Genomic DNA, 27,318 nt, shown 5'->3' with positions numbered 1-27,318 from the left:
ATATCGTAAGTAGGTTTGTACGCCCAGGGCACTGCACAGCAGGTGGCCATTGCTCCCCACCGGGCTAGGGAGCCTCGTGTGGGTCGCGCGCCCCTCCGGCCTGGTGCAGCCCTGCAGGTGGGCGCTGCCCCTGCGCCCCCTGCGGACAACAAGGGGTTAACACCACCCCGCCTCGCTCCCCAAAGAGAGGCGCGGGCCCTTTAAGCTCTTCCCCGCCTTCGTCTAGGCGCGCTTCCGGCTGGCGAGACGTCACGTGGGCGTCACGGCGCGGAAGAGAGCCGAGGGGCCGGGAGCGGGAGGGGCGGCGCGAGCTTAAAGCGACAGGTGCAGCGGGGGCGGGCGATGGTAGGCGCCGAGGGGAGGGAAGGCGGTACCACCCGCCGTGAGGCGGGGGAGCCGCCCCCAGGGGCGGGGCTTCCCGTGAGGGGTGGGGCTTCCCCTGGAGGGCGGGGCTTCCGGGGGCGGGGCTTCCGGGGGCGGGCTCCCGGGGGCGGGCTCCCGGCGCCCTGACAGGGCTCCGCGGGCTGGGCCGCGCCGTTGTTGTTGTGTCTCCCCCAACCCGGCCGCTCGCTGCCCGCGGGGATGGACCGGCGGCTGGCCGCGCTGGTGGAGGAGCTCACCACCTCGGGGGAGCCGCGGCTGGAGCCGGGCAGGATGAAGGAGCTGAAGAAGATCTGCAAGTAGGGCCGGCGGGGCCGCCCATGCGGGGCGGGGCGGGTGGGTGGGTGTGAGGGGGCGCAGGGCCTCGCCGCCTCCCCCAAAGGGGACCCCGGGGCCTGCTGTTTGAGCCGGGCACGGCCTGCCGCCAGCGCGGAGGCTGCTGGTTTAAAATGTAAAATAATTTTTTTTAAAAAAGTTGTGCTTTTATATGCTAAACCTCCTCTTAAATAAGTCCCCTTCCTTTTTAAAATTGATTTTTCTCGTCCCAGGTCTTCAGAGGAACACATCAGCCATGCCTACCACCTGCTGATGACGCGGCTCAACGAGGAGCACGCCGAGATGCGCTTCTCGGCTTTCCAGATCGTGCAGGAGTTGTTTGCCCGATCCCATCAGTTCCGTACGCTGGTTATTTCCAACTTCCAAGAGTTCTTGGAGCTCACAGTGGGGATAGACCATGAGCAGCCTCTTCCCCCGCCCAAAGAGGTGGCACAGAAACTCAGGAAAGCGGCCCTTAAGTCTGTGCAAGACTGGCATGAGAAGTATGGAGAGGCCTACAAGCAGCTCGCTCTGGGATACCACTTCTTAAAGCAGAATAAGAAGGTACTCTGCATTTTTACTGCTGTGTGTGTTTTCAGGTGATGATCACTAGGAGATGTTTAAAGCAAGGAAACCAATAAATGTAAAAGAAAAGCTGTTGGAAATTATGTCGTCTTTGGGAGGCACCCTGTTGGACGTGCTCTTCAAAAAACAAACCCCAAACTTCTTGTTCATCTCACAGTATTGTAATGTTTTAAAAACCTCAGGCTCATACACAGAGCTGGGCTCGCGTAGCCTTTTCTCAGAGTGCAAAATGTATTGCTCACCAACAGGCTTTTGCCCACTGATTCGTACCTGAAGCCCCACAGTCTGGCCTTTTTAGAAGGGAAATAATGGTTGTGCCTTAAACTGAGGGTAATCAGCTGGTAAGTTTTTCAATGAAAGTTTAAGCTACTGTGTCCTTTTTGTGCAAGTTCAAACTACCCTGATCTCTGTACTGAGCTGCCAGGTTCTGGCATCCTTTTACCGTAGGACAGTGACGGTAAGCGTAGGTGCTGGCACCCCTCAGCTGCAGTGTTACTGTGTCATACAAGAAGCTTTATTAAAGAGGAGTTTCTTGTATGTAAACACTTGCTTTTAGCTCTCCCTTCTAGGCTTCAAGTTACTGTGTTTTGAACATTATTCTCCTTTAGTGTCCCTTCTGAGGTGCAAACAATGAAATTGGGAGCACTATTTTAGCATTCTCACTATCTACAATGGTAATATCAGGCTTTCAATGAACGTATCGATTCCGTTTCTCTTCAGAAAGACAGATGTTTAGTGTTCCGAACAGTAGATCAAAAACCTCTGTGATACACGATGTGTTTCTATTGTTCTGGTTCCATACTGAGCTAACAGCGTGCCCTACTTGTATTATTTATTGTACTGTGTTCTTTTTCTGTACAATTTTTGGCATCTGCTCACAGAAGGTGGTTGTCTTTGAATCCTCCTTTATTGTCTTGTTTAATAAAGGGGTGGGGAACTAAATGAAAGGAGAAATGCAAGACTGAGGTGGGGGAGCTTTAATACAGATTTAGCAGATTGAGCATGCGAGTGTACGGCAAGTCTGCTGAAGTTTGGCATGTTTGTCTGGGCTCCTGTGGTTAATGGCTGCACCCCGGTTACGACTGGGTGACTGCTCTGTATATTCGTGATCCTAAGCTACCCAGCAAGGTGAGCTGTACTATTTTCTAAAGCAGTTGAATTTAAATACTTCTAGAAACATTAGTACCAATAGAAACAATCCTGTGTAGTTTGATCACTTGAAGAGTTGAGATGAACCAACTGACTTAATCAACCTTTTGCCAGCTAGATACTTGGAAGTGTGAGAAACAGCCAAAACATCTGAGGAGGCCGTTGCGGTAGTTGCCCAGGCCCACCGCTTACACCCTTCAAATCAAGATCAATTGCTTACAACCCATCGCATCCAGTTCCATAATTGCAGATCAATGGTAAAAGGCTTTGTGTAGCCAGTACCGATACAGGGGCAGAACAACAGCTCTGATTTCTGTCCATATCACCTCAGTGAGGTTGGATGTTTTCTGACCAAGTTTCTGAGTTAGCGAGTGAGCCTGTGCGCACATCTGTAGCTCAGGCCCTGAGTTATTCTGACCTCGTGAGGCTTCTGTAAAAGGCCGGTGTGCCCTGTTTTGGGCAACTTGAAGCTTTGTGCGTGCTGTGGCCTTGGTTGGTCATAGATATCTAGTATGTGAGGTGCGCTCTCGTTATCAATGGTAAACCGTGATGATTTGGCAGATGTTGTAAGAGGAGCGTCTGGCCAAGTGCTGAAGTATGAAACAACACAGCAGAGCAGTATGTGGCTTGTTCTTTTGGGACAGAGAAGTGGAAAGAATGGGCAAACAAGACTACTGTAGGTAGAATTCATTTAGGAAGCTCTTGCTAGCCCTGTTTTTTCTGGGCAAGTCCAGTCTGACTGCCTAGGAATGGCAGCTGTAGACCCTGGGTTCTGTATTTTTGTTCCATTTTTGAGGGTGATGTTGCTCTTGGGTCAATCTGTTTCTCCTGCTACTGTGTGGAGAGCTATGTGAACTTGGTAGAAAAATTGGATCCTGAAATCCAAAAAGTTTGGTGATCCACATGCTGCTATAGGTTGTGAAATTAGTTCTTTCCCTACCTTTCCTCTGACCCCCCATTCCCCAGTAAAAAAAAGAGCTTGGTAAGCATGCCTCTCTTCCTAAACCAATGGAGTATCCTTTTGCTCCTAGAGGCTTTTATATAAAAACCATTTGTCTTTAAAGTGTTTGCATAAATAAGACTTGTGAAAACCTTAAGGCCTATTGCCTGCTGTAGGGATTATTCAGCAGTAGGAGCATCTATATAGCAAGACACTTTACTCAAGCACATGGTTCAGCCCAAGTTCAAGCATTTGTTTTTTAACTTTTAGAGCGTTTAATGGAGTTACCTGTTTGCTTAATGCCGAACAAATAGGAAGAAGTTTCTGTAATTTTGAGATGAGAGACCATCAAAATTCTTGACTGTGCAAAAACGATGCAAACTTTGGTTGTAGGAGGATGTACTACTTGGTTTGCTTGACCAGTGGCTGGTAAGTCCATGTACATATTACAGGAGAGACCTCCTGGGACTGGAAAGAAAGTGAGAGTTATTTGTCCTGTGTAGAGAGATCTCAGTGTTGTCTGGAACTGTATGTCATATGTGAGATTCAGCTACATTGCTTTACTCTCGCGGGACTCCAGAACGTCGGTGTAGGATGTCAGTGTCTGGCAACCATTACTGTGTGCTGACAAGCTTTATCATCTAGCAGCGGCACTAATGACAGATGTTCGATGGGTGCTTGTAATATAGACATAGCACCAGCGAGCCTGCGGACTTTATTAGCAGCAAAGTATGGGCTTGCTCAGCATTCAATGTAATCTCAGTTGAAGTTAATGAAAATTATATGGTAGCAACCAAAAGGAAATACTGTGTTGTTCTTGTTCAAAGGGGTTTCCTTATGCAATAATACAATCAAGACTCCTTTCCTTAAAACAGAAGTGAAAAATATTTGCATTTTCAAGCCTTTCTAAGAACAAACTAAAAAAAAAACCCCACTGCAATTATTTTAAGAAACAGCGGTTTGAATCACTCAGGTTTATGTTTGTATTTTAGTCATAAGAAAGTGGGACTGAATGATAACCTATCTTTCAATCCCCAAATCCAACAAATGTAATTGTAAAATGCAAAATTTGGTCTTTTTTAATGAATTTGAATGTCTTCTCTTCTACTTTCCTTGCTTACGAAGTTCTTCAGTAAGTGATATGTATATTTGTGGTAATAGTACTTAACCGATTTTCCTAAATTTCCTTTACTAATGGTGGATTTAGTGTGACATTTTCATGTAATTTGAATACCTACCCTGTGTAGTCTCTTCCTGCCCATTCCCCCTAACGCCATCACTCCAGTGCTGTGACAGAGGTCTCCCAAAGCCTAGCTTATTCCTGCAATTTAGATGCAGAAACCTAAGCGTTTTGTTTTTCTACCTTATGATTCCTTTCTGAAAGCCATTGATTCTCAGCAGTCCTTTATTAGTGGAAGTAAAAACTCTGTTCAGAATTACTGTAGTTATTGATTCTAGGAGAAGAAGAGATAAAAGGAAGTACTGCTGAGCTTCTGGCTGATCACTGATGTTAGAGGATTTTTCACCACAGATAAGGATCTTAGGAAATGGATTTTCTATATATTTCTTACAAGGAATGTTACACTTTTTTATTCATTTCCTCCTTAGGTGGATTTTCAAGATGTGCATGCCAGAACCGTGGCTGAAAGGAGGAGGGAAGAGGAGAGACAAAAACGATTGGATAACATTTACAAAGAAAAAGCCAAAAGAGCTGAAAAAGAAATGGAAGGTGAGTTGATTTGGTTCTTATGGTGTATTGGGTGTTTTTGTTTGTTTTTAAAGCAACCGTTTTTTAAGGTTATGTAAAACAAATTCTAAGAGAATAGCTATCTAACTAATAGCTGACCACAGAGGACAGGAGTAGTACATTTGTTAGAGCTTGAGCCTCTGGCGCTCTCACCCAAAGAACATCAGGGGAAACAAGTGACAGTCCTGTGAGTTCAGTAGTATGAAGAGGTTTTAAAAAAAAAAAAGTTAGCAAAGTCTGGTCTGTAATTCAGTCAAGTATGAATGCATAAACTCAAGCAAACATATCATGAGACTTTTTGGAGCTGCTGGCTTCATTTCTATGTCTATGACTAGACACAGACTTCTCAATACCGTTGGGTGATGACCTTAATTATATTGTATATACAGTCATCATGTTCCAGAAGTACAGGCAATGGTCAGCACAGGCATACCGGATGCAGTGTAGGATATCTATGGAAAGTATCATACTGCTGCTAAAAAATGTGTCTGAGGGCTGAACCTGTAAGCAATATGTACATGCAAACATATTTCTGTAATACGAAAGAAGAACAGAGAGAGTAAGTATATTATGTTGCAGTTACAAAGGGTTATTTAATTAAATTACTTTGGTATATAAAATGCATGCATTTATGTCTGCATTTATTCTATATGCTGGAAACGTGGAATTTTAGAGAGATTTAACCTTCTTAGAGTCACTTTTATTGGTAGCATCTTTTTGAGCAGTAGCATATATTCATGGCTGCACCTACAAGCAGCTATAACGTTCATGGCTGTAGAATGAACACCCACCACCATCAGTATGAATATCCTTGTTGAACCTTGTCCTCCTTCAAATTCTCTGAAGTATTTGTCATCTTTGCATAGTGAAATTTTAGAGAGGATATGGAAAGGAGGAACACTGATTCTAAATTCCTTGCTCAGGAAATTCTAGGTTTCGTGCTTAAGGAAAGTATTGTCACTTCTATAAGGACAATTTCTGCAGCAGAGAGAGATCTGTATGGATAAACTACCACTGATTACTGACTAAATGGATTACCCCTTTGGCGGTCATATTTGTTTTGTAAATCTGTGTCTGCTCCGGAGACCTTCATGTTTTACAGTGTTTGACAATATTCTAAAACAATTGTCTCTTGACAGAAATGTCCCAAGAGATTGCCAACACGCTGACAGAGATGGAAAACTGTTTCCGGCTTCTGATGCCAGACCCTTTTGACTTCACTGTCTATGGCATGGAGCTGGAACCCAACAAACAAATGCCTGCTAATGAGGACAGACCTGCATCCCCCTTGAATCAGTCCTGTTTTGGATGCGTGGATGATGAACAGCCATGCTGCAGCAAGGACGTTCTCTCTGTTTCTCAGTGTGTTAGAACTGATAAAAACAAAGAGTTAGATGAGAAACGGGAGAAACCTGAGCAGAAAGAATTAGATGGAGGCACATGCTCCAAAGTTCAATCTGATGTCCCTGCCCTCAGTGATGATGATTACCAGACTTTTGTTAGGAACCATGGGCTTATTTCACATAAGTATACCCTAGACCTTGAAATCTCCACAGGTACCTGGAAAAGATTTTCACATATAGCTGCAGCCAGTCTTTGTCTGAAGTGCTTTGTAGTTGTGGGTTTGTTTTTTTCCTTTTTCTGTTGACTTAAATGCTGGGATTCCTGGACGCACTTTGATTTACTTTGGAGTTCTTTTCTATTTCTGGTTCATCTAGTAACCATTCTTAGGTTTGGGTGTCCTTGTGTGTGATTAACAGATTTTATTAATTACCTTCTAAGACTGAACTTTTGTATTAGTTGTTGTAACCACATTACAGCAGTTCATAGTACCGACAATAAGTTTTAAAATAATTTAAAAATATGTTTACCATATGTAATTTTCCTTCTCATACGCTTCGTTACTCAGCTCTCTCTTTTTCTCTGTAGCTGGGGTATAAGCTTCTAATTTAAAAATCTTGCAGTTGACTGTGCCTTAAACTTGTTTTTTTTCTCCCTTGGTACTGAAAACATGCAAGCAGCAGTTAAGTAGTTTTGGTAGGAATTCTTAAGGATTATGATTATACCTTTTTTATATAACTTTGCTAATATGAGTTACCCGTAGAAAAATTAGGACAGTTTGTGTTTTGGTAGTCTAAGTGAAGTCTCTTACAACTACTGTCCTAATGGAATGTCACGTGCAAACAGCCAGTAAGAGAGGTGCCTGTTTCTGTGCTTGCAGACAACAGTACTGGAAATTCATCTGTGGGGCTTATGAATGACTAACAGGTGAAAAGTACCTTTTTTACTTGAGTACTGGCATACTTGGCTTCTTTGACAATTGAGTCCCTATTGCCACTGCGACAGGGATTTTTTTCTTTTTCGTATTGAATATGCAGAAACTGGTACAATAAGTCGCAGTCTATTGATGGGAACTTAGGACAAGATGTACAGTAAATAGTAAGACTGCACTTGTCTGTGGTTTACTTCAGTGATTCCTTAGTAGTGATGGCTTAACAACTCTTTCTGTCATCACTGGACTGAAAACTTTTCTTGTGATATTTTAGAATGTGTGGATAATGGTAGAATAATTAGTACTGAACAGAGAAACGTTCTGATGTTTGTAACTTTCCCCGAAGTGATCAAATATTTTAGAAAGGTTCATGTCTACTTCTTCCACTTAGCTTCTTTAGCTCCTGTAGTGAAGATACTATAAACATTGCACACTAACTCTTCCCCCCACCCCCGTTTTGAGCAGATATAAAAGTGCATGAGAATGAAGATAATACTGCCATAATAAACAATGTCATGGATGCGCACAAACTCCTCAGAAATAAGTTCTGGCCTTCTGTGCAGTCCTGGATTCAGGTGGGATAAAGAGACAATTTTTTCCATTTTCTTAATAAAGAGGTTGAGAAGCAAGGACTGGGGTATGGTAAATCTTGAGGGAGAGTGAGCAAAAAGGAAATTAATGTTGAAGAAACATTGGTGCAAACAGGAAGAATTTGTAGCTCAGTAGGGGCGGACTGACAGAAAGGACATATTGTTTTTCTGATACAGACACCTCTGCCAAAAACAAGCCATGTTTTACTTTAACCCTTTGCAAAGAAGCCCCATTTTACTATATCTTTTTTTAAAAAAAGGATGACTGTAGGCAGCATATCTATTGCTGAGAGCCGTCAAACAAGTTATGTAGCTCCTGTAGTCTCCTTTGTCCACCCTTGTTTGTCTTTAGTAATTGCTACTAGCTTTTATATTCTAGATAGGAAAAGAAGTGGTATCACTAATTGCTTTATTTTACAATGTTGTTTCATTAATTATGAAAGAAAACTGAAAATGTTTTTTGGCTCAGATGTCTAGGAACAAGAATGAGAATGTTGATTTCTTGCTTTGCAGTTGTTTACCAGAGCAGGAATAAATGACGATCGGCTAAGATGTGCCATTGATCTCAAGAATAAATTGGAGACTGCTATGAAGAAATACAAGGAAATAAACATTTCTTTCAAAGCGAGAAAAAGAAAAGTGGTGAGTTTATTTTCTTTAAAATTCTGTTTTACTAGAGGGGACCATTAGTAATGCTTAGCTTGTATACAAAAAATGCACTTTCTCTTAAGCCTTATTCTGTCAAACCTTTCTACACAAGTTTGATAAGTACACTAATTCAGCTGGTTGTAGCTTCACTCAAGGAAGTTGCACTAAACACCTGTATAGCATGCCAGGGGCCTATTTATTAGGCAAAACCATGTAAGGCAGGACTGTTGTTGTTTAGGACAGGGAAATGAGTAAGTTAATAGGGAAGCGTGCAACACTATGTCCTCCGCTGCTTTTGTGCGTGTTTCTCAGTAAACACGGTATTGCTCACGTTCTTTTACAACTTGCTAAACTGTGCTAGTGTCTCACAGTTCAGGAAGACAGTGTCTCCGCTTTGGAGGATTTACTCTGTCTAGTGAGCATGTAATGTGAATGAGGAGGTTGTAAAAGTATTAGTTGTTATATAAAGCTTTAAAGTGTCAAAATATATTTCACAAAACCTATCTTTGAAATAGGTAAAACTTGTGTATAAATGCAGGCTGAAAGATCAAATACTTCATCCAGATCCAAAAAGGAGTCTATGGCTTCTTCATGTAGCTAAAAAGCAGAGCTGTGTGATGCTCATTTCTGTTGGTTGCGGTCAAACAAAATTACTCTATAGCTTGACATGAAAATAAGAGTGTTTTGGGTCAGGGTCCAGAATAAAGACTGGTTTATGACTGGATTGTAAGAATTTGATGTGGACATTATACTTTGGACTAGTTTGTGGCAGCCTCATTTAGCCATGACTGAGTGTCGTAGACTTTGCTTTCATTGTGCAAATGAAGCTTTATCAAGATTAATCTGGTTCATCACCTTAATACCTACTGATGTACCACACCAGTCAAAAATGCCAACTCTGAATGAAAAGTACTGAAAGACTGTCTTGTCAGAGGTTTTTTTCTCCAGTGAAATATGTGTGCTACCTTTATGCAACCAGCTATGAAGGAATCCAGACATCTGCTGTCATTCCTGCCATTTGCTTGACAGGACTTCATTTGCTGCACCTCTGCATGGAATATTGGTTGCTATATTTCTTGCAAGATATAAAGGACATTCAAGCCTTGATTTTTCGTGTGTGTGCATGTATTTAAAGTGGTATTGTTACCACTTCTGGAGTTTGAGCAATGCTATCTGTATAAGGTTTGAAAGCTAATAAATTCTATTGTTAGAAGGAAAAAAGAAAAAAGGAAAATACATAGCAGTGCTCACAAAGAATACATTCAAAATGAAAGAATGAAGATTAAGGTATTAAGTTAAGCATTGAAAACAATATATAGTTATTCCTAGGGTTTTTTTCCAGTGGAAAATACCCACATTTAGTGTTAGTGCTGAGTTACTTTAAATTTATGACCTGAACATAGAGAGCTTTGTACTGCAAAAGGAAACTGTATAAATTATCTTTTATTCATGTGTCAAATGACTTGGTTGAAATGTAAAAACACCGTAAAATGAGAGCCTGATAGAACAAAATAAACAGCATCTCTTAGACCGTGATTATTAAATCCCCATCTGTCAAATATTTACATGTCGGTATATGAAACACTACACACAACTCCTCTTTAATTCATCATTGCTGCATGTGTTACATGTTGTTGCTTCTGTCTGTACATCCTTGTGTCATTGGAACTGTAGTTCTTGCCATGCCCAAGTTTTGCTATCGTCTTCTGTATCTTTAGATCCAAGAGAAGTACTGATAGTCTGTCCTCCAAAGTACTGGCTTACAGCCACCCTGCCCCGCTAGACCTCAGTGCATTGCGATGTTATTTGTTAGCACATGGAGTCAGAGAGTGCTGTACCGGCTCCTGTATAGAGATGAGTGCACCTAGAGATGAAGGGGGGCACTTAGTAAGTGGAGGGAGAATGTAAATAAAGTGTCTGAGTGCAGAGGGTCCCGTGTAAATTGTCTGCTTTGTAGTTGGTCTGCAACAACTCTGCATTTGGATATGATAGCAGTTTTCCTGGTAAATAGTGACTGCAGTCTGGGTTACCTATATTGTTAGCTGGAGAACGTAAAGGTGAATTGTTTGTGTACTTGCTCATTTCAAGTGTAATTATGGTCCTGCACCACAGGCAAGCCTTGCCTTCAGGGAGGAAGTGATTTTATTTTATCAGCAAATACAGAACAGAACGATAGGGACTTGGAAACTTGGCTGGGGACTTGGGCTTGCCCATTCACCTCAGACTTTCTGGTTTTGCTTTGTGCTCGTTGCCCATACTTCCGTGGTCTCTAATTTCCTCCCTTTTTATCTGTTCTATTCTGTACTTTGTTTCTGTTCCGTCTGGAGATGGGAGGAGGAAAGGCTTTACCCATCCTCAAATTGAGATCAAGAAAGTTGATAGAGGGGAGGGTTTAGTGAGAGACAGTGAAACTGGAGATTTGTCACTGAACTCTGCTATACCCCTCAATGCTGCAGAGATGTAAATCACTGCTTAAAAGAGGGAAGGTCCCGGTGTCCCTTACCGTTGCCATGTGTTGTTGGTACTCTTGTTTGGTGGAGCAGTTACACATGTGCATGGCTGAGATGCAAATAAGGTGTATATATTTGGAGTAATTCTTGATGCATGATACAGTTCAATATGAATATACCAGCAGTGTAGCTGGATGCAAATTACATTGGGAGGAAGAAGTTGGTGGTTACCAGGCTTGCCTTCACAGAAGAATCATTTGGTGGTTGTGGGAAGCTGCCTGATTTTGGCAATCCTCACTATTACCTTCATGCTTTCCGTTGGTTCTCACTTCATTTTCTAGATCTTGGAGCACTAGTCTGCAGGGCAGCATCCTCAGGCAATCAAAGCATGTTAGAAAATTAGCACAGATTGTTTCCTCTGAAGTTTTTTGGCCTTTATCTTTACTGAAAAACATAAAAGCCCCGCTGCTTTGCAAACTACAGGGGAACTTTCTGTAGGTTTACAGGATTTCTCTTATACAAAGGCACTTGCAGGAAAGCACTGAAACACTTTGACTTAAAACGGTTTATAGTGACATGAGATATAACCACCTCTTTCTTTTCTCCTCTGTGATAGTGAAGAACTCAAAGCATCAGAAAACCTTAATTATGAGGAGGGCTGAGAATTTTACATAATACTTAAACCCTGCCAACACAAGTAGGCTGTGGCACCATTCTGCTCTTACCTCTCAGGAGCTGTGGGAGGAGAGGGAAAAGAATGACAAAGGTTATCCTTTGACTGTCTAGAAACACATCCCTTGCAGCAGATTTTGTAAATCTCAATACATCCCAGCTGCCCAGACCACACGTTCCTTTCTCCCATTGCTGTGCCCCCAGCAGATCAGATGTCATCAGGACATTTCTTCCTGAGCTGTTATTTTTTCAGAGAGGTGGGGGACGGACGAAAAATGATAGTCTTACTGTGTCGGTCAAAGGCAAATGAGTTTTTGTGTGCTTACACAAGTTATGTTGCCTGTAGTTAAATACTTGTTTGGGGTGTGAATCGGATGTTTGTTTCTGATAGATGTATTTTAAGAGTATAAACAAGAGTGTTGAAATTCATTTTTCTGTGAATCTGACTTTTAGCTGAAGCTAGGGGAAGGGGGCAGAAGCTGTAGAAGGGCTTTTATTTCACGGTATCTGGATGCTCAGACATGTCCCATTCTTTCTCTGAATGCCTGTGCAGGATAATTTCAGTGCCCAGTAGAGGGAGTGCATACTGCATGCTCGACATTTTTCTCTACGCCACCTTTATCCAAAGCCAGCCATCATCTCAGTCCGTGTTTCCAGGTAAACTTACACCAGCAGCAATACAACCGGACACTTCGAGTTAATTCTTGACTCTACTGAGATGAAATATTATAGAAGTACAATTGTAGGTATTGGCTAACACTGCTCTGCTGTTTACATAGAAATTCCTGTTCCCAGAGGTTTAGTTCTTTTGTAGGAATAACTTATTTATAGCTAAAATGATCCTTTAAAAATATTTTTTGCTGGTTAGAAATAGTTCTGTTGTTATTGTCTTCCTCCTTTTCTTAAAATACTATACTTTTTTTAGTGTCTGATTTGCAGCTGATTAGATGCAAATGACCTTGCAGTTTTAAAAGTTGTGAGAGGACAAGTGTGTACTGTATTTTAAATCATGCACACTACCTGTCACTTACATCACTTCCAAAAAGGAGTACCCGTTATGATCCGTTGTTAATAGAAATGTAACTCATTAGCTACATTTTGTACCCTGAGTATGTTTATCTCTTATGTTATTACCTTTGGGAAGCCGCAAAAGGTTTACTACTCAGGCTGGCTAAAACTTGGGACAAATCGAAGCTAGTAGGCAATATGCTGTGAGAAGCATCCTGCTCATTTGTCTGTCAGCAGAGCGATGGTTTAACAGGCCTATTACACTCTGAATTTTTAATTTCAAGTTATATTAACAATCAGGGATAGATATATAGTTTTTCATTAACTGTCTTCATTATGTTTTGTTTCACCTTTCCTTATCTTCTGTCAAATCTAAGCGCGTGCTTGGATCTTGATTTATTCGTGTACTTAATTTTATCCATGTGAAACATCTGGTTGAATTCAATAATGCCATTAATAACTAGATTTGGAGAAGGCTGTCCTTGTGTTGTCCAGAACCTGACCTGATCCCCAAACCTTACTGCAATACAAGTTGGATTTTTTCTGACGGAATAATGTCAGAAACTTGTTACAAATTATATTTACAAGTTAAGTATTGGCCAGTGATAATTTAGTCTTAAAACATTTTAATATATAGAAAGATTAAAATCTTAATACGTAATAAATTAAGCCAAGAGCTCTACCAATTACTTGGCTGCAAGACTAATTCTGATTTTTTTTAAATTTCCATATCTTCAACTACAGCTTGGCATTTTATCAATACTAATGAGTTATTTCTACCTAATAATTTTGTAGCTTTATAACCAGCTCTTTTCTAAGTCTGGCTTTTAGTCAAGTTAGTGCCTGCCTTTAAAAAAAAAAAAGTTGCACTTGAATTTTAGATCAAAAGGAAAGGCTGTATTGTTTTCTCTTTTTGCTGCTTTCTGTAGCCATAGAGAACCCAGTCCAGCTGACTGCTTTCTGCTTTCTGTAACAGCCTCTTACACTCACATTCTCCTTTTTTATTTCTTTTCTTCATTTTAGAGAAGTTGTTTCTGGGGGTAAGTAATTGTCCTTTGTGATCCCTCACCATGCCTGAACCCACATCTGCTAAAACATACTCAGACCAAGGGGCAAGAGAGATGTCTTTGTAAAAGAAGGCTTTTCCTCTGGTGATGCTTTTAAATCGCACACAGACAAAAACCCATAACTCAACAAAGTTGCCCTTTGAAAACCAGAGGCATTTAATGTTGAGATTAGAATGGTAACTTGATGTTGACTGTTCGTATGTTTTCTACAACTTAAGAGAAATATAGGGATATTTGATACTTAAGTCAATGTTACACCTAAAGATGTCCTTTATCAGACTGTATACATCATTAGCATGTAATGTGCTCAGAATAAAGTTTAATAACATTTGTATGGTCAGAGTAATAGCCCAGGCAACATTTTAAATTACTATTTTTTGTCTAGCTAATATTTATCAAAAAAGCCAGGTCAATCGTAACTATAAAAGTAAACACAAAATATTAAATAAGTCGTACAGATGCTCTTCCCTCCTCCCCCATTTTAACCATCATATGATAATTATTTCTCTCTGTGAAACGTCTCTCTTGTAATAGCTTTTCAGCTAAAATAGTTTTTTGGGTTTTTTAAGTCCTATCAGGATGTAGGACAGATATAAAACAAAACACTGTAAAATTAGCACTTAAAACAGCAGTCTCTTGTTGAAGTGTCTAATCAGCTCGTCTGATGTTTTGGGGTTGGGCTGCTTTTTTGTTTTTTTTTTTTCCTCCTTTTCTAGAGCTGAGTGTTGCCGTGGTGTATTTTATGCTTTGCACTGGCTATGCAGCCTGCTGCTGTTACAAAGTTATTAAAAATATCTTGTTATGCAGATCTAGCCATGAATTCTTAAAGTTGTCACTGTGACGACCTCTGATCCCTATCTGATTCGCAGGTCGCACAATGCAATTTGGAGCTTTTCTAATAGAGTGTAAAATAAAGTAGGATGTCTCTATCATCAAGTTAACCCTTATGTTAAGTATTTAAGTTTTTCAGGCCGAAAGGTCATCGCCCTTGATTCATCTATGAATACTGAGTGGTGTGTACTCTGTAGGTAGTAGATATAAATTTGCTTCCTGCTTTTTATCCATCCTACCTCACAAGGGGAAACAGTCTACTGAAGTGAATTGATTATATTTGTGAGGTTCATAACGGTTCATAAAAGTGTATTTATAAAAATGGATAAGGAAGAAAATTTTCAGGCTTGGAACACGTACTAATGCATTTAAATTTTGTTAATGCAGTGATATTAAAGTAAATATATTCACATCGAATGATATCTTTGTGCCTAAAATCCAGAGTCAGGAATATATGTAAAGTTATGTGTGTCTTGCATAGGATATTTTGTTGACTTGTTGCCTGTAATAAATTAGGTTTATTTAATTGAGATGTATATTTATCTATTAAATATATAGATTCTGAAATAATTTTTAATAAATGTGTAGTTCAGACTCATTAATGAGTTTGATTGCTGAAGTAAGTGGCAATTTAGTTACTGATTTTACAGTGTATATGTGTGCAGTCTATATCATGAGGTAGGGGCATATATACATTGGTCATGGATAAAAAGTTTTAACAGCATGAGTTTGATCTGGTCTAGGCGATAGGTGGTAATCCAGCAAATGCAGTAGGAATTTTCTGCACAAAGGAAATCTTGTTATATCGCGTTTTAGGTGAAAATCACACTTCCTAAAATTTCATAAGGAAAATTACTAGTACTGAGAATTTTTTCCCCCTCTCAGCTCTAAAATTTAGCTTTTATCATGTATAGGCCTCTGAATCATAAATTAAATAATTAAAAACATTGCCTAAGATATTTCCAGTGGCCATAGGAATACTGTTTGTCATCTCATAGATAACTTGGACTAGCTGAAAAGCACTGGAAAACCTAAAGACTTCTCTGTGGAGGGGTAAGAAAGGTATTTTTGGTTGACCTTTGAGTTATCAGACCATAAACCAACTGTTTGTCCAGAATTGGATAAAGCCAGTCCTGGACCTCACTACAGCCTTAAGCAATGGCTTTAAACAATTTTACCTGGACTGGTGTGCAGGGAACACTGTGTAGAGGAAAATGGTTAGTCCAGAAAGAAGGGAAGGGTGGTGCAGGCGTAGTGGCTGTTCAGGGTAATGCTTGTAGCCTTGACAATGGCTATATGACAGCTGCTTTCTTCTTTAGTGACAAAAATGAGGGGTTTCTTTCGCTTTAGGAATGGGAAACATCTTAAGAATTCTGCTCTGGATACGTTCCTGTCTGAGCGTGGATTCTAAACGTGATTTCACATCACTTGGCCTGTAGCTTTGCTGGCTTTATCACACCTCAGACTTTGAACTTGCAAACCTTTCCTTTTATGTTAAGATGAATGAAAAACTGAGTAGGCACTTTACAGTCTTTCCTTACTCATGGTTATCCATAAGTTATGAAGAAGCCAAGGTTGGTTTTCAAGGTGCAGGTAATGTGTGCAACACTATTTTATGCTTACGTCTTCTTTTGTTAAAATTATTTAATCCATTCTACAATTCCTGAAACATTAAAAATTAAATTCTACCTGGTATTTCTTAGTGTAGTTATCAAATCTACTTTTTAACAGGCAGGTTTTTGTACAGGTTGCTGTTGTACTACTTGTGGGAACTGAACAGGGAAGCAGCTTATATATTTCGGTAGAGATTTTATGGTTGGCTTAAAGATGATCTAAACATGAGCAGCAATCAACAGGGATAGTCCTGTCTCTGTTTCCTCCCCTGATGATTCCCCGTGCCTCCCTTGTACCAGCAATAGAGCTCCTGTTGCAGCAGGGGCCTGAACTGACTGGAACCTAATCCAGAGAAGAAGATTTCTGTAGCAGCATTAAGCTCAGATAGTGAGACTGTCCCTTTCAGTAACTGAATAAACTCAGGTAATGCCGATCCGATTATGAAGGTCAATCTTTACTTAATCAGAGGACTCAAATTGATGGGGTGATTTATGATTAGCTCACCTCCCAGTGTAAATGAAAAACTGGATGAAAAAAACATACCAGCTACTACTGTTAAACTATATGTGGGTTTTTTTGTTTGGGTTTTTTTTTTTTTCTCTGTGTAATAAGATGTAGTGCCTGAAGTATGTACAGTAACTGCACGGGAGAAGTACATTCCTGTACTTCTAAAAGTACGATGTAACCTTTATTTTCGTATAAATATTACATGAAGACATTTAAGGGACTAACACTACAGCCAGTTTTGATAAAACAAAAGAAATATAGGTATCAAATATAGGTGGTCAGCATAAATTTTGTAGGAGTCAATGTTTTTTTTATGTTGGGGAACTTTATTAGCTTTAATAATGAAGGGTAGCAGACTTCTGTTCTAGCTCTCTGGGATGCATGGAAAGGAAAGGCCTTGTTAGACCTGGAGATCTTCAGTAGTTTAAGTAAAACTGTTACACCTTCCCTGAATGTGGTATTCATTTTATGAAAACTTTGGATTATGCAGGAGAACTTTGCTTTTTTAATATACCTTCTTAAGGTTTAAGAATATTTATGCAACCGAGTACTGTTTATTTTGGTGGATGGAGGAGCCCAAGTAGTGAGGTATGAAAGTATATCTGAGGATACAGCAGTTGTTACTGCTAAAGAAGTACTAAACTTGCCTCGCAATATCTTCCCAAGATAATAATGTTGTTAAATGCACCGGTTTTCCAGACTACCTTTATTTGCTGTCCTCTGTGAAGCTGTAAATGCACATTGCTAGTCCTTTGGGCATGTTGGATGTACTAATTTCTTCTGAACAATGACTCATTAAGATCCAAGGTTTTTTGAACTGTCCTGCACCTTCAGACCTACTGGTCTTTTTGAGTAAATTTTTGCTGCTGTTTATTAAAATCCATCCTAAGCTTCTCTGGGACCTCGAGCCTGCTAGGGTCCAGAGATGCAGTAGCTAGTAGCACAGAGTGATACAGGTTTTGTGCAATGCACCTCACCACTATTGACCTTCCAATGAGCATGGCCAAGCTGTGCTTATCACTGGGTGGAATGGAGAGGCTTTGGCGTAAGTCGGGAGTAAACCCCAAGCTTGCACCTCCAGGACTGTGACAATACTCATAGACTATGGCTCTCGTGCATTGATTTAAAGAAACATGGGTTCATTGGGTAGTTTATAATGCTAAAGCAATTTGGAGGAAGGTATGCTGCTTCTCCAGCATTGTGCATAGGGTAACTGTTGGGCTGGAACCATTTAAGCATTTTTACTAACTTCTGGAAATTATGAAATAGTGGGAAAAAAGCATTCCTGAATAAAAGTCAGACTGTTCAAGTACCCTATGTGCTGTTTAGACTCTGCTCTTCCTAGAAAGGCTGGACTAGATGATCCCTGAGGTCCCTTCCAGCCTGTGATTCTGTGATTCTGTGATTCTGTGATTCTGTGATTCTGTGATTCTGTGATTCTGTGATTCTGTGATTCTGTGATTCTGTGATTCTGTGATTCTGTGATTCTGTGATTCTGTGATTCTGTGATTCTGTGATTCTGTGAGGCAACTACAAATAGAATGGGTGGTGATAACTTTTACTGCTAAACATAAAATGTGATTTGCCTGGACCACATATCTAATTTGCAGTCATCTAGGTTTGAATTTATGCTCAAATCACAGAGCAAAGGGGAGGGAGTGTGTGTGGGAGGTCCCTGTAAATATAGCTCTTTTATTAGTTTATGTTTTCCTTGTGTTACACACAAGAAAACTCAAGCAGGGTTCTGAAATCTGTCAAAATGCCAGCATTTATTTCCTTTTTATCCAGGGCTGGATAATATAAAAGGATTGAAAAGGAGGAACTTGTAAAAAGTCCTTACATGTAAGATACTCCGACTCTTCAGTTTCTGTTACCGGCACTGAAGAATTTATTTTTACCCAGTCAGTGTTTGCTTACATAGAATATCCCCAAACTTCATTTGAGACGACTGAAGCATGTTTTGTGTTGCGGTTGAATAAAAAATGTGTTTGCTTAAGGTTGCCCCTTTAGCAAGGTTCTAAGGCGATAAATATTCTGGTTCCCCAGCCAAAATCGTCTGCCTCTAGAAAAATATTCAGTTGGCTTTGAGTAGACGCACATGAGATATTGGCATGGTGGAATAATTTGCAAGATCTTCCAGTGAGGGTATTAGCATATAAATAGCAGATGCAATGACGACCATCACAGCTGAGTACATTTAATTTTTAGTTTATAAGATAGAATGGGTTTTTAAATGCATAGCCATCAAGCCTGCTGAAAGACAAATGAAGTTTAGAGTTCACTTGTCTGAGGATGCCTTACATCATTTTTTTTTTAAAAAAAGGAAACAGACACACGTAAAACTGAACAAAAGTGATTTCTTGGGTGAAAAGTAATTGAGATTGCAAACCAAGTTAATTAGACCATGCAAAATTTATTTAATGGTCCCAGCTGTAGTTTGCGAGTGGTGTTTTAGTAAGTAGACATGACTTCTTCATGTGCTGTCTTTTCTCTTCCTTCTAAAATCCTTCTCTTCCTTCCTTTTTCTGAAATAATTAGTAGACGCGGTACATATTGTCCTACAAACTGATCGCATTGTGTATTTCAGTCATTTTATTGCTTGCTTTAATTATGATTGCAGGGGCTCAGGTTTTTAAATCCTCTTAACGGAATGTAACAATCAATTTGTATAAAACTGGGAAAAGGACCAAAGACTTTTCTTTACATCTTTCCAAGTGTTGTGTGGTGGGTGGAGGGTTTTTCTGCATTTATTACTGGTTGGGATGGATGAGCAGGGCATTTAACTGGAGCTGTGGTTGCACTGAGCTACACTACCAGCTGGAGGCTCTTGGAGTGTTGACTCCAAAGTAAAAGATATAATTGCATTTCTGCTGGCACCCAACATCTGCTTTCAGTATTTTTAATAAGGAGGAGACTGGTTTTTAAAGTTTTTATAATGAGTTAGGGAGCAAATGGTTTGATTGCACTGGAGAAGTCAGCACTATTTTAAGTTTGTTGAAAATTAGGAGAATTAAGGAGGCATTGTTCCGACTGATTACAATGACAATAGTGCATGCATATTTTCTGTGGGTTGTTTTTTTTTTACTGTATTCTCGTATGCAAATAAGTTCAGCCCAAGAATCTGGCAATTTTCTCTCTGTTTCCTCTCACGGTGAGGTATCTAGTCAGGAATACTACTATGTTAAAAAAAAAAAACCAAACCACATAGTTTTGCAAAACCATGATTCAGTTAAGTAAATGAATAAATAAATAATTGTCAGCATTAGGGAGCAGATTAACACTGAATGGAAAAACTTCCCTTTTCCACACAACTTGAGGAGCAGTGGTGGTGCAAGGAGCCTCTGATGTCGGGGAATCTGTTTGGTCTCCCTTCAGATGGACCATCCTCTAGCGACAGAGAGAAGGTGGTTCACCCTGCGTCTCTGGTAAGACTGCCAAACTGCTTAGTTCTCGTATCACCTGATCGTTAGAATGGTTTTGAAAACAGGACTTTTTTCCCAAAGTTCTTTGACAGATGATTGAGAAACAAGCAGTTGCGTGACTCCTTATCTTGGAGGTATTTAATTCTGTACACTGCAAGAAAAGCTTTACGTTTTAGTATTTATCACTTGAGCCTTATGCTATAGGTATGGCACACTAGAAATGGCGTATTGCTTGTTTTTATCATAGTCTTGTTTTTCTTCTTTGCAAGTACCTAACTACTCACTCCTAAAGGATTATAATTTACTAAATCTGCCACTCAAAACATTGTCTTAAATATTTATTTCTTCTGATTTCATTGTGGATTGTTGATTTTTTTTTCTTTTAATTGACTGAAAAAGTTTATCTACAGTGGAAAAGTGGAAAATAGGTGGCTGAACTTTCATACTGCATCTGTAGAGCTTGCTTTGGAGCCTTCTTCGTGTTTGAAAAGTGGAATTTAAAAAAAAATATACTTTTCTGACTAATAATGTTGACCATGAGCTCTCCTCCTTTCTGTAGAAAGGGGATGGAACAAAATGGCATAAATGGGATGGCTCTGATGAAGTGCCCCTGGATTGAAGTAAATTGAGATGTAACTACCCACTACTACCGTGCAACTTTCTGAATTTCCACCAGTGATGACTTTAATAGTTTAAAGTAAAATGATAAATAAGTTATCTTGTCACGGATTATATCAAAATAAAGACTTTAGGTCTGTTTGAAGGGAAAAGGGGGCTTAATTCCTTATAGTTACCTAAGCAGTTAATTTTTTTTTACAGGAAATCTAAATTTAATAGAAGACCCCTGGGAAATTCAAGGGTGTGAACAATAAGCATAATATTTTATGAAAATGACCCCCATATTTAAAATCTGGCATTATATGTTATGCGTTGTAGCACCAAGTCCACATCTACCTTTTAGAAAATTAAAACACATAAATTCTGTTTAGTGTTTGATATGCGCTGCACTAGCTGAAAGCCATAATGCCCCTAAAACCTTGGGTTGCTTTTCACCTTTCATAAATTCCTGGGTAGATTCTATACAAAAAATAATTTTCAGCTCCGTGGCTCATTGTTATTCAAACTTGATTGATCGTCGTCATTTACTCAGTGAGGAAGTTAAGTGCTCCTGTCATTTCCGAAGAGTATAATTGGGACGTTTCACAGGTCAGCGGTAGTGACAGGTTTCCCTTTTGATTAGTGTTAGACTGATAACAAAAATTACAGTTTCCTATGATTAATGTTTTCTATAGTACTTGAATGCACAGTTCATGGATTGTACCTAAACAAAGTGAATTTGCATCTGATTATACCTTTTCTCTGTCAGGCTTTTCACGTGCTTTGAAGTTTTAGACCATGGAGGTAATACAGCAAAGTTGCTTCTAATGCAGTTTTCAAGTTGAGGATTAGTGAAGCCCACTGAATTTCAGTATATTAACGTACAGAGCGCTACATGCCTCCAACGGCATGTGAACAAACTAGGAGAAATGTCAATTAAAGATGGTACTCTTCTGAATTCTTTGTAGTCCTCTCAGATATGCTATGCACGTGAGTCCTTGTATTATACCCACTGATATTTTAGGTATAATGTGGTGATCTAAGTTAAATGATCAGTCTGAACTGAGTTTTCTTTCTTTTACTACTTCAACATTATTTCTCAATTCCTTAAACCTGTTGCTGTTTATTTGTTTACAGACTACTTCTGAGCAAAAACTATGGAAATACACTGAATTTACTTTCCCTGTTTTATAATGTGAAATTTAGTCAGCTTTTATATTATGGCACAAAGTTGAGACTAAGATCATCCATGACAATTTTTAGCTTGGCGAAATCTTTTATTTTTTTTTTAATAGCTAAATGAGAAATGGAACCTGAGTATGGAAAATATGTTGCCCTGCTTCCAGCTGGAGAAATAGGAGTTGATGTTATTTCCAAAGTTAATTGAAATTGCCCCTGACAGCTAAAAAGGGGATGACAACATCAGCAGAATTTTAGAACCAAAATACAAACAAACAAACTTCTCTTCAGACTCTAGCCGCCTTCTGTTGTGCAGAGTACAAAACCTGATGATGTTTTTCTTTCTAAAGGCCATTGGAAAGGTCTTCCAAAAGTTGCCGTTCAACACAGATGTTCTTTCATGTCTAGTGCCTTTGCGAGTTTGTGATTAGTGGTAGAATAGTGGTAGATTAGTGGTAGAAAAGGGTTGACCCTTTCTTTGCATTAGAACTCTTGTTTTGGTTTCTACTGCGGAGGTCAGGTTCAGCGTGTGTCTGTCTTGGCCATGCCAGGCAGGGCCTGAATTGCCGCTTTCCTCTAGATTAGGAAAAATGATTGCAGTAGGAAACAAAAAATAAACCAGGGTGCAGGATCCTCCCATGTAGCCTGAAGATTGGCAACTCTCAAGGTAGTGGTAACTGGCTAAAGAGACTACTTTGTGGTTGCTACCTGTCTTTGGCAGCAGCGTACTTTCAAACATGATTAGGCTGGGACTTTATTTTAAAATGAAGACTAATTAGGTGGTTTCTGGTAAGAATGCAGTAGTAAATCTATTCTTCAGGACAGTAAATACCTTTTTTTTTTTCTTTTTTTTTTCACTGGAACAACAGCTTTCTTAAAGTCATTTTTTAAAACAAATGGATGAACTGTACTTGTAACTTGAACCATCCATTCATTATACGTTAAAGTGTGTCAATATGTGTAACAATATCAATTAATGATCTTTATTAGAAATTAGTTCAGTCTAGCTTACAAACAGGCCTGACCAAAAAGAAATGCTGATTTTTAAAATTGTTCTTATTTATTTTAAATTTTTAACTACGTTCAATACACCAAGACTGGTTTCTAGGTTTTTTTGGTTTCAGAGTACGTGTACAATTCAGAGCAACTCAGCTGTGCAGCTTTGACACACGATTAGAGCAGTGAATTAAATTGGGAAAATTCTGCTGCAGGCAAAACCTGCAGTATCCTCCGGTGCTTGTAACAATGAGTAGTTGATACGAATATCAACATAAGTCAGGTGCAGTAAGAGAGTAAAGAATGCAGCTGAAAATAGTAAAAATGATACCATTCCTTATCTATTGCTTTGGCTTCCTGCAGTGAAGTTGAAAAAAGTCATAGCCTGTGGTAAGGTTGGTTTTAGTGGATACCCCTTATTACTTCCTAGACATGTGAGAGCGCATGGCAGACATACAACAATGTGCTAATTATGTTATTAAGAATTAGGTGACTCCCAAGGTGGGCAAAGGAAATAAAGCATAAAACCTTCAGCATTACTGCCTTTTTAGGGTAGTTGGCATTTGCTATTTCAAAGTTCTGATAGCACAGGCCATGTCTGAGGTGGCACAGGTTCATGTAGCTTATTTGTAGTATAGAAGAAAAATTCATTTTCAAGTATGGAACAAGCTTAAAAAACTGTAGAGACTTGCTGGCACATACATGGTAGTAGCTAGCTGAAATGATACATAGGAAGCCACTTGAGTGAATTAATTACCCTGGTTAGTTGGTAGGAACTCTATTTTTATTTTTCAGGTAGCCATACTCAATTTCAGTCTGCGCTAGAGACCAAGTGCATGTTTTAAAAATCCCATTTTGTTGCTCTTGACTGTATGAATGGTTAGGATGTACCAAAGTAGTTAAATAATGAATGCGTCAATTGATTTTTAGTGTTGTTGTGAAGAGACACAGTGAAGCACTGTAGTACACAGATCTGAATATTCTTACTTTGGTCAGTATTAGCTTGCCAGTCCCTCAGCTTCCCTTCCTGTTTGTCTGGTCTGGTTTTGAGCTCTTAAACAGTTTGTGATACTATTTAACATGCCACAGACTATTTGGGTGCAGCTAAATGAGTAAAATCAACCAAAGCAGAAGAGATAAGGCTATAATTTGCTCATTAATTTGAAATCTTGATGTTATTTTAAGATTTTTTTTGTCTTATTTTATAGATTCACACTTTCTCAGAGTTCACCAACTGCATGCGTTCTAATAGATAAAAGGGGCTTTAAAGAAGCCCTTAGGATAGAGTATGGCTTTAGAGGTAAAATGTTAAGTAAAGGCCTAATCTTAGGTAAAGATTAAATACATAATTAGGGATATACTTTTGACATAGAGAAGTCTCAGTAGGGCTACCAAGATGCCTGCAAAATATTTCCAATGTGAAGGGAAATTAAAAGCAGTCTTCAGATTAAAAACAAAAACAAAAAAAACCACCAAACACGAAAACACTAACAAAAATATCTCTGTAGATGAAAGCCTCGGATGATGATGATGATGACGAGGATGAAGATGAATTTGTGGAGGTCCCTGAGAAGGAAGGTTATGAGCCCCACATTCCGGACCACCTGCGTAAGGAATATGGTGAGTTTGCCCAGCTGTGACAAGCTTTATCCCTTCATGTTACTGCTGCCCTAAAGTAAATAAACAGCCATTCTGAAGTAATAAAGTGATCAGCGGTGTGGGTAATCTCCGACTGCTATGAGGAAGTCATTACATAGATACGGGAGCAGCAATTGGCTCTAGATAAACAAACTTTCTAGGAGCAAGAGCAACAAGAAGCTTATTTCATTCCATCATGTTCCACTGTAGTTCAGAGCCAGAAGCAGCATCATGTATGCTTATGAGTGTGCTAACAAATACTGGGAGTGAAGGGACTGCAAAGTAAAGCTGTAAATGAGCCTGAATATTAGAAATACTAGTAACAGTCTGGTGAGATGGGGTAGACCTGCATTAATAGCAGTTGGAGATGTGCAGCAACTTCCTCCTGTAAGGTGGCCAACCTAGAGCTCAGAAAAAAGGCTCTTTTTTTTGTTTGGGTGTTGCTATCACAAGATGTTAAATGGAGCTCAGCCTTCAAGTGTAGAATTACAGCCACTGAGTACATACCAGATGACAAAATATAATCTTGTCTTCTTTTAATGCATTCTAAAGGTTTTTATTTTAAATAAAAATACAATGTTTTTGTGAAATTGAGTGGGGAGTTACTGAGGAAAGTTCACCTTAAATAATTACATTTCAATGCATGACTCCTCGTCCTTTGTACATCTGTCTTACTAAGTGTCTGCAGTTTTGCCTCTGTGCAGTATTGTGTGTTTTAAGATTCAGAAGATTTCGGTACGTTGTAGAGAAGGAGAGGGTAGCTGCCATCACATAGAAGTTAAAAACCTTGGACTCTGTAATAAGTTCCATGCTCCTAGATTTCTCGGTGTTTGTGTGAGAGTGGTGCTGTGTTGTGCCTTCTTCAATCCTGTTCGTGCTTAGTTTTAACTTCTCTGCGGTTTGCATCATAAAAGTCAGGCTGCAGCTATTACCTGCATAAGCCTAAAGTTTTTTTGCTGAAACAAGGGGGTGTGCCTGTGTAAACCCAAGATGATGTAGCTCAAGTGACCTTTTTACCGTCTTCTGCCATTAGATTTAGCTACAGACAGTGAAGGATTGCTAGTAATGATAACCTGTAGTGGCTGGGGTCAGCTCAAGGATGTCTGCATGTGTGAAGTCCTGTTAGTGCCTCAGTCCATCTATCCCATCTAGACTTAACCTACTGGGACACCCTGGGAAGTAAGGCCTGCATTGATTATCTGTATATCTGTGTTCCCCACTTAAGGACTTGCAGCAAGTCCAACTGGCTGGTTCCAGCTTGTTTGAAGGAGGTTCCTGCTCCTCCATGTCTTTAAAAAAAGTGGAAATTAGCAACTATATAGAGTACTGAGGTCAGACTAGTGTCCTGGTGAGCAGGTAGCCGCAATGTGGTTCGGCATCACTCTTAGCATACGTGTTGCTTGGAACAGTCTGTAGGCGCTTACTTTGTCCAACCGAGAGTTGAGGAAGGTGATGTGGAGCTGGGCCTGCTGAGGTAGTGAAATGGGAAGCGGATGTGTGTGTTAGACAAGAACAGTGATGAAGGGCTGTAGGACCCAAACTCAGGAACTGGGCAGCTTTTTATTTTTTCATTCATGGAAAAAAAGGTTATATTTTGATAAAATTATACCAGTGTACATTGGCTATCCGAACTATCTCAGTCTTGCAATAAACACTGAATAAGTTCTAACTATTGCTAACAGTGGGACTTTCAAAAAAGGAATATAATGGAAAAGAGGGGTAGCGGCCTTCCAGACAGTTGTGAGAGGCTTCTTATGTATACGTGGCTCATGAAGAAGTCCAAAAACTATGATATGATAGTAAATGAATGAGCAAATGAGGTTAGTTATTAACACAGCTATGGTGGTTCTTTGGGTTTTTTCCTTCCTTTGGCAGTATTCCTTGTGCCAAAACTGGTGTTTTGTTAATAATTCCAGGTGGTGGAACTTGTTTCTCATGTCTGAGTCCTAACATGCAAAAGTTCTGTTTATTCTTATCAGCTTCCACTGGAAATAAAATGTACTCACCTCTTCCCTCTCTCCCTTTCCTCCCATCTTCTTCATCGACACACGTTTTTATACAATAAAGCATCTTACCACCCTTTGTATCACGCTAACACAATTCTTCGCTGCTATTTGAATTCTTCCTCATGGGAAAGGATAAAAGAACAAGCCTGCTATCTGTTCAAGGGTATTTTAAAAATCTGTATAAAATGGACTAAGAAACTCCCAATTTGTATTTAAACTACTGCTGATAGGAAAATTTAGTGGAGAAGCTAATCAATCAGAAAACAAAACCTCCTATTTTATGTACATGTAGTTTTATGTAGGAGTTAATGGTCACACTTCACTGTTCTTTATCTGATGTGTTTGTTAAAAATAGCATTTTGAAAGAAATGAACCATTCTTGATGTTCCTGAAGGCATTCAGCTTTTATTGCTGCTATTTAAATTTATTATTTAAGCTCCCAGTTCAGGAAGGAGTCTGAAAAGTGTTCAGAATTCCTGAAATGAGTTCAGGCAATCTTTTAAGCATGTGCTTTCTTGGACCAACTGGCCAGTTACTAGTTCAAAATCTATTTCAGAAGGGATATATAACTGTTAAGTAAATCAACTGACTTCTGTGCAATTACTTCAGGTCTGCATGAGGAAAATGGAGAGCTAGATTTGCTCTACTGGATTCTGTTCTGCATGTGTTTTTATATGCAAAAACAAAATAAGTATCCCTTTGGC

General features: G+C 39.5%; 1 protein-coding gene across 2 annotated transcripts in view; it reads left to right on the top strand.

The window, feature by feature from the left end:
* Nucleotides 1-302: 302 nt before the first annotated feature.
* UVSSA (UV stimulated scaffold protein A) overlaps nt 303-27,318 on the top strand; it is a 58,163-nt gene continuing 31,147 nt past the window's right edge. The window contains exons 1-7 of one of the 2 annotated variants that reach the window (XM_075092087.1): nt 303-324; nt 930-1,260; nt 4,979-5,099; nt 6,257-6,673; nt 7,855-7,964; nt 8,493-8,621; nt 24,479-24,590. In XM_075092087.1, coding sequence (XP_074948188.1) covers nt 970-1,260; nt 4,979-5,099; nt 6,257-6,673; nt 7,855-7,964; nt 8,493-8,621; nt 24,479-24,590 — 1,180 coding nt within the window. In that variant the 5' untranslated portion in view covers nt 303-324; nt 930-969. Of the gene's footprint in view, nt 325-450; nt 681-929; nt 1,261-4,978; nt 5,100-6,256; nt 6,674-7,854; nt 7,965-8,492; nt 8,622-24,478; nt 24,591-27,318 lie in introns of those variants that run through there. The other variant, XM_075092086.1, reaches the window with a different exon arrangement.

This window comes from Phalacrocorax aristotelis, chromosome 4 (genome assembly GCF_949628215.1).
Source record: "Phalacrocorax aristotelis chromosome 4, bGulAri2.1, whole genome shotgun sequence".
NCBI classification, from domain to species: domain Eukaryota; kingdom Metazoa; phylum Chordata; class Aves; order Suliformes; family Phalacrocoracidae; genus Phalacrocorax; species Phalacrocorax aristotelis.
This window is presented reverse-complemented; position numbering and strand designations above follow the sequence as displayed.